Raw genomic sequence first — 8171 nt, 5'->3', positions numbered from 1 at the left:
GTTAATTGGTATGAATGCTATGTTATTACTAACTAATCACTATGTGCTATGGTCTAGGGCAAGTTTTTATTAGACCAAGAATATCACAATTATAATGACCAGATATCTCAACTCCAGGCAGAGCTAGAAGAACACATTCAGGAGGTAGGGAGATGCTCCTACGCAAGCTCAACTCCTTCAATCACTCTTCCTAGTCAAAACAAAACCTGTGGATTAGAGATCCTCTATTGGCTGCTATTTCTTTGTTATTGCTCTTTTGTTCACAAGCCCTATGCACTATGTTTAGATACCAGGAATGCTACAAATGGGGCAATAAGCATATTCTAGGATAATAAAAAGACTTCAAAATTTCACTAATTGAAAGTTTAATTACAAGCTAGCAACTCATTGTGAAGAATTTTAATGCCTAAAACTAAGAGTATATTTAACTTGAGTAGTACTATGATCTTTCTACACATATTCGAGGTTATTTTTTAATATGCAATGCATCATTCCTCATAGAATATGGGAGAGGAGTGAAGGATGAGGAGGAGAGAAGAGGGATCAAACATGGCCCAAATATAGGAATATTCTAAGAAAAGTTTTTTGGGGCTCCCAACATATGTAGTATAGACTCCCAAGCTATTGTATGACTTTAATCATCATTTGTGGGATCATAGATTTTGGCACATATGTGATATTTTACATTAATATCTCAGGGGGGTCACTATGTATAAACCCTCTATATCATGTGTGTTCAAGGCCTATCTTTAAAATCCCTTATCTGTAAATTTTTTCATTAATAAAATGTACCCCTTTTCTATATAAATCTGTAAATTTTTTCCAAAACTATTTTAAATAGTCCCTTATGTATATTTATTTATGTAAATTTTAGGAATAAAAAATATCCTTCTGTTGAACTCACGTGATAGCGTTACATATAATGAGTGACCCCCCCGAGATTAATATTATGATCATGAACTATTTACATAGTCTCAAGTTTGAAAAAGAGGTTCAATTTTTATTTTAATTTCTTCCAAATTCTTCATAATAGGTGAGCACATTGTTAGAAATGACCCAACAGAGGGTACACACAATGGAACAATGATAGAATTGCCCAAGAGCTCACACAGTGTGGTGGGTGTGGAATCACAAACTTCCTAAACTTATGTGCATAGAATAGATGTGCAGACTCATCAATAGACAATGAACCAGCCAGATAGACAAACCACCAAAATAATATTTTCGTACAAAGTTATGGACACAATACAAAAGAGATAGATCCAGAGTCCCACCAATGGTGTGGTCCTTTGATCTTACCACAAGGTACTCCTCCTATCTATTGGCTATCTCTAGACTTGAGCCCAAGTGCTCCACCTCGAGTGTCTGTAGACTTTCTATCAAAAAAGATCTTCTCAACCTTGCTGCCTTATGTGTCAGCCTAGGTAGGCAGCCCTCTGTGAGCCAAGTCTGTAGCTCCTCAACCTATTTCACCTCCTAGTCGTATGCCCAACTGGTGCTGCTCTCTTGCTTCTTCCTTCTCCTTGAAGATCTGCTCGAGAAGATGAGATATGCGGGATGCCCCTTTTTATAGGCCCAGGCCCTACTGCAAAAACTGACTTAGTCAGCCTCATTTTGGTCGACCAATTTGCTACTGGTCCAACCCTTTAAGGGCTCAAACTAGGGCCTTAGGCTGACACTTCTAGGGCCTTAGCCCTCCTTTCAAGGTAAAGTCCCAAACCCCTTGGTCTGCCCTATATAAGGCCTAGTTTGCTCTCTCCAAGTGGGGCATTGAGCATATCTAGTAGGAACAAGTTCTAGCCACCATGGTGGAGCAAGTTCCAGCCATCAAGGTGGAGCAATTTGGAGTAGCCACGATGAGGGTTGTTTTTTCAAAACACTATTGGAAGTCCAAAGGGAAAGCTGTAAGACCCTGCAAGAAGATCAGGATAGATGTTTGCACGAGCTTGCCGTGGCTTTTGAAAATTATGAAAAGCAGCCTATCATCTTGAGAGATTTCCAAACTAGAGTGGAAGTCTTGGAAATGGACTGTGTGAAGATGTTTTTCAGCAATTTACGCAACTTCAACAAATGCTGAAGGATTCAGATGAAGCTATTGCACAGAGTGAGCAAAAAGTGGATGAGATGAAGAAGAACATCTGCGGCCTTAGGATGAGGGAGGAAGGAATCAAGAAGCAACTTTGTCATATATAGAGCAAGTTTGTGGTATTGACTACCGCAATAGTCAAATTGGATGCCTATCTTGCTATGCAGTAAGGTCCGAAATGCATGGTCTGTTATACCCCCCATCATAGATGACTGTTGTATCCAGTGGCTTGCGTGCTACCACCTTGTGCATGTTTTTTGCTTTGGAGTGTTTGTGCATACACAATCTAGTTGTAGAGAATACCATTTACCATTGCCCAGGTCATGGATAGATCAAATGTGCCTGCCTGCTACAGCTATCTACGATAAGAAAGTAGATGTTGCAGCTCAATTTGCCATTTGGGCAAAAGATCTTAAAGACAAGGAGCTCAAATTGAAGAAGTCCAACTTCGAGCCTGATTGCGAGGAAATGGAGCCTGAAGGGAGGAACCGGCCCCCTTCAGAAAGGAGCAAGAAGGCCAATCCTGCAACCAGGAAGCTCAAATCAAGGAAAGAAGAAGCGGCATGAAGGGAGGGGCTAGGCCCCTATAGGAAGGAGCCAGCCCATTCTTGAAAGGAGCAAGGAGGGCCGAGCCTGTAATTAGGGAGCTCAACAAGGAGTCCTTGAGATGTAATCTGAAGTAAAGGAGTCTTTGAGATTGTAATCAATGTAATGTGTGTGTAATCTATTGAATCGTTAATCTTGTCCAGAGTTTACTTGGGCAATGTTTTCTTAGCTATGTGACAAGATAATGTCCATTGATCCATGCCAGCACGGTGATAATAATGAGACAAAAGATTTTGATTTGACAAGTAATGTGAGACAAAAGATCTTGATTAGATCAATAATGTGAGACTGAAAGATTTTGATTAGTGAACTAATGTGAGATGAAAGATTTCGATTAGAAAATGAATGTGAGATGAAAGATTTCAAGTAGACAACTAACATGAGATTGAAGAATGAGAAGGTCGGGCTCAATGAACTCAAAGATTTCTATTACCAAACTAACATGAGACTGAAGATTGAGAAGGTTGGGCTGAATGAACTCTCTCCCTATTTAAGTGTAGTGTAGACATAACTAAGAGCCCATTACGAAATCTAGCCCGAAAACTCTATACACTGATCCAAACTCTGTACACTGGTCCACCTACAACGAATATATGGCATATCCAAATAACTTTGGAATACTATTATTCTATCTAAAAATGATGTTGGATGGAATCCTCGCAGAAACAGACCTGCAGAAGAAGGAAAATAGATGCAAGAAGGACATACTTCGGTGGTGGGTGTATTACTTGGAGTCAACAAAGAGGGTGAATATTAATTTCCCTGGATATTTTTTTTCTTGCTCCTTTAAGGTACTTGTCAAGCTAATGATGTAGGTTTCTTTTGGTAGGACATGATAGGCATGAAGATCTATAGAGCGCAAAGACTAGGTTAAAGAGGACCCCCAGCAAAAGGAGGAGTGACAATGGGCATATAAGTTGAAAGAGTCAAGCAAGTAGTGTGTAATTCAAGTGTGTAAAGAGGTCTGCCAAGAGGCTGATAAGATAGTTGGGAGTCTGGAATTTCCTTGAAAAAGAAAAATGCCATCGTGTTTTAAAACAATAAAAATCTTGCGGACATTTCTTGGACTTGTGGTGCATTTTCTCATGTTGCTTGTAATACCTGATCTTGTATTGACCTACTTCCATGTTAGTACTTAAATGTTTTAAGTAGCTCGGTGGTTGAAATCTGACTGTCAACAATAACCAGTCTAAAGGGCACTAGCACTGTGCAACACATTTTAGGATAGCACGACAGTAGTGTAGGGATAGCACGGTAGTAGTGCAAGATAAGTTATCGCTAGCATGGTGGTTGGTTGCACTAGGATATGAACAGCCACTAGCGCAGTGGTTTGCTTCTATTATTACAAGATGGATGGATTTGTAGGACGTTTGGATTCATTATGGGAAACCAGTGCGGTGGCATTCAGGGTCGGGATTGATCTACCCAAAATCAAAATTTGACTAGAGAATATGAACAGCAAGGGAGACATCTTCATGGGAGGCAGGGCACTTCCAACATTCTACAATTTGTAGCAAAGATGATTCAGGTAAAGCCTATTGACATGCAGATAATTGCCATCTTTCTTGACATTTTAATGTGGTTCTAATTCTTTCTATTCCAGACTTCTTCAAAGAAATTTATATTACTTCATGTAACTAGTTTGTGGTGCACTAATTTGTGGGCTTCTTAGCTTCTTCTTACCCATGAATAAAACCAAACTCCACATACTTAGTGAGCTTAGTTGAATCTTGTTGGGTTTTAATTTTCACTGCAATTTTGGGGCCTCCCTTTCCCAAACATGATGTGGCAAATTACAAAGCATGATAGTGGGAGAGGTTCAAGCTATGGCCAACATGTACCAACGCAAGACTAAGATGTCTCGACAGGCAAATTCCTTCATTGCTCTACCAGGTGACCTCGATTAACGAAATGATAAATACTCTAAAGGGCATTGTTTTAGTATAGCACTGTGCAACAAATTTTAGGATAGCATGGTAGTAGTGTAGGATAGCACGGTAGTAGTGCAGGATTAGTGTAGGATAAGTTATTACCCGTGTGGTGGTTGGTTTGCACTAGGATATTAACAGCCACTAGCATGGTGGTTTGCTTCTATTATTACAAGATCAATGAATTTGTAGGATGTGTGGATTCATTATGGGAAATCAACACAATGGTTGTTAGGATATACTAAAAATAAGCATGGAATTTACCGTTTGAGATTTACAAAAATAATTTAATAAAACCAGCATGGTGGTTTTTTGGGATATACTAAAAAGAAGCAGTCTCAAATACAAATTCCATTTTGTAGGACAAGTGGACATATTGTTTCCTTGCAATGAGACTACATACATTTTCTTAGTACTATCTCAGTCGTCCTTATCCATTGCTTGCTTCAAGACACCCCAAGATGTGCTCAATGACATGCGTGTCTAAATCCAATTTGAAGACACTCTTGCCCTTCTTTCGTTGTGGCACAGGTTGCATCTAGAACTTAATAGATCTTACTAGATGAGAGTACACACATGTTTGTGGACTCTTATGTAGCAGTTCGTAATTGCAACCTCTCTTGGATGTTTTTTTGTACCAAAAAGCTCCGATTACTACATCCCACTTCTCATAGGTTGTTACCCAATTATTCTTAAATGTCTCCTCAACCTTGTACTTAGGTTTTGTGCATTGCAACAGAAAGTATGGGTCATCTTCATCGTTCTCCCCAGAATCTGTAACAACTGCAAAGTTATCCCCCTCTTCTAGACAGTCAGTGACGTCATCAAAACTCTCCCCAAATTGTGGAGAGTCATTCGATCATCGTTCATCTCTCCATTGTTTGTCACTCCATCTAAACGTAGAGGAAAAACTTGAAATCGCTCCCATGTCTTCACAGTTGCAATATTCTCACAATCGTCATGATCCCCTGTGATGCACGTACTGCAGAAACAAGAAAGTTTTCTCAATTTAATCATTGGTTGTTTGAAAAGCCACAATTAATTCCGAATATAATAATCACATGAAATGTGATTACAAAGGCAAAATTTTCTCAATGCCAAGGTTACTGAAATTCAGATAACCCTCGTGGTCACGTTCAAGTGCGAGTAATTTTGTAACGAAATAACGGAATTTAGTCCTTCTAGCTATAGTAAGAAAAGCACAGTTGTCATACATTACGTACTAGAATCCATAATCAACGTAGGCTGATCCATTGGCCTTGCTGAGTTTCAATCACATGCGAGTGGAATTTTACATGTAAATGGAGACGATGAAGGGGCAATTAGCCATTCACCTTCCTGCAGTTTAAACGTATATCTCCCTCAGAGCCTGTCAGCGGACTGATGTTGCCCATCCTCACCATTGATGTTGCAAAGGCGCTGAAGAAACTGCTCTGGTTGCTGCTGTACATGTTCACATATGACACAGTGATCGAGCCTGAGGTGGAATAGAGCTCCTGATCCGATTGTAGTAGCCCTTCTTGGTTCTGTAGATTCACGTAGTAATTGTCGTCGAACGTGTCTGGTGTTGTTAAGTCAAAGGAAATCAGTTTGTTTGGATCACCACCCAGTGGGCATGCGGTTTGGAGCGACGTTCTGTAGGTGGGATTCAGGGTAGGATCGGGAGACCCCGTGCCGCTGAAATTGTATAAGCGGGTGCTGAACGCAGTGCAGCGCGCACGCCCCACTGTGTGAGCTCCTGCAAAATTTAGGAAGCATAAATTTCATGGGTGATGCCGCTCCGAGGGATCAAAAACATTTGAATTGTTTACTTGCTACAGTATATTGCTTTCTTCAACAAATTCACAAAATTTGAAGTCTTCTCTCGCCGAGCTCTCCCCACAAATCAAATATCGAGCAAAGATTTTATTAGGCGATTATGGCTCGAGGAAACCACAAGATTGAAGGTCTTCGCTTCATAGAAATCTATGCATCGTAGAGAACCTGAGAGAACGGCCAGGTCTTGCACAGTCAACCCTACTTTGGTAAATTTGCCGATGTTCGTGTTAGTATCTGCCCCGGGAGAAGGAAGATCTTGGGTCACTGCAGTAGAGTTCACAGTGGTGCTATCCCTTCTCCCTAGAAGCACCGTCCATGAAGGGCCACCAACCTATCGTGCACAACCAAGGCAGGGTCGATATTTGGCCTTCAACCTCACACCGAATATGGACAAACTTATGCTTGTTGCTTACCAAACTGACAGACAAGCTCGCTGCCAGCGCAAGGATGTCAGCACACGACACGGTTGCTTTGCACACATCCTCCAGAGCGGATTTGATATTGTCCACAACATCAAAGCCTCGTAGGGTACTGTTGGGGATCACATTCTTTTCCCCCATTGTGGTGGGTGTATCGTCAAGCAGTATGGATCCGTCACAACCCTGCGATGTAAAAATAGGAACGTTTCTATTAGACCACAGCGGAAAACACCATGCTCCTCTTTTTCGCAGCTGCAGTCATAGCTAACTCGTCCTTCACCATCCCTCTATACGAAACTGTTACGGACACATCCGGTTCGGAGTCTGAACGAGAGCCAAAGCATAAAGCAAAACAAGAACCATGAATCGAAAGTCGAGGCGATATAGATTGATGGAAAATTTCAACTAACATTGACGAAGCAATCGTGGAAATGCAGACGCAGCAATGAGGCAGCCATCCTAGCGTCCTGTTCGACGGCCTGCTGCACAACTTGTTGGACGATGCTGGCAAACGTTGGGCAGGAAGTATCATAGAACTCGGAGCAAAGCTGATCATGAGCGTAGCTAGTAAAAGACGAAAAGAGCAAGGTCACAACATGGAACCAAAGTAATGCTACTGGCTTCGATCTGCCGCTGCGTTCCATTAGTGCTGTTTTTGACTGAGAAGGCAATGCAATCACAACGAGTACAGGTTGTGCAGGCTACGGGACTTGGGAGTAGACTGCTGGAACATGCTTACCCATTACTGATTACCTCAATACCCGAAGAATTACAGTTTGAAGAGAGATTCAAAGAAGCTACGTTATCGTTGGTTAACAGTAACGACAACACATCACATTTGTAGTTACTTTTTGGAGAACATTTTATTACAAAATCCTTGATGCAACAAGCTCCGTGATTGAAAAAGTTCGCGAGACAGAAGTAATAATGCAGACGATTTTTCGCCGTCCTCGTCACGAAAAGTTGGGAACCGTCATGAGGCGGGCTGGCCCAGCAACGATAACGCAGCAGAGGAGGAGCTTGTGAACACGTATGTGGGGTGTGTCTACAAGTCAATTTCACGGCTCTTATCTTGCTTTATTTGAGTATTTGGTTGCATACATTCACCTTTTGCGGGTGCTGCCAATGAGAGTTCACAAAGACCGAGGGGGAATGGCAAATTTTGAAAATTAACCTTCAAATTTGAAAATAGAAACCTACAAATTTTAAGGCTCCGGGGGTCACTCATTATATGTAACTATATCACGTGAGTTCAACAAGAGGATATTTTTTATTTCTAAAATTTATAAAAATAAATATACATAAGGGACTATT

The 8171-nt window shown here is 41.1% G+C and overlaps 1 protein-coding gene across 1 annotated transcript; it reads right to left on the bottom strand.

Annotated features, from left to right (window-relative positions):
- Window positions 1–5766: 5766 nt before the first annotated feature.
- Window positions 5767–7638, bottom strand: LOC147891036 (peroxidase A2-like). The gene is made up of 4 exons (XM_087390029.1): window positions 7268–7638; window positions 6852–7040; window positions 6604–6769; window positions 5767–6358 (listed from the first exon to the last, which is right to left on the bottom strand). Exons 1-4 carry the CDS (start codon window positions 7499–7501, stop codon window positions 5943–5945), a joined length of 1005 nt encoding a protein of 334 aa, XP_087246155.1. The 5' UTR covers window positions 7502–7638; the 3' UTR covers window positions 5767–5942.
- Between the last annotated feature and the right edge of the window lie 533 nt (window positions 7639–8171).

Source organism: Dipteris shenzhenensis, chromosome 18, assembly GCF_047967505.1.
Source record: "Dipteris shenzhenensis isolate YYH24624 ecotype China chromosome 18, Dip_SZ_1.0, whole genome shotgun sequence".
In the NCBI taxonomy this organism is placed as follows: Eukaryota; Viridiplantae; Streptophyta; class Polypodiopsida; order Gleicheniales; family Dipteridaceae; genus Dipteris; species Dipteris shenzhenensis.
The sequence above is the reverse complement of the archived record's forward strand: the minus strand, read 5'-3'. Positions and strand labels throughout refer to the sequence as shown.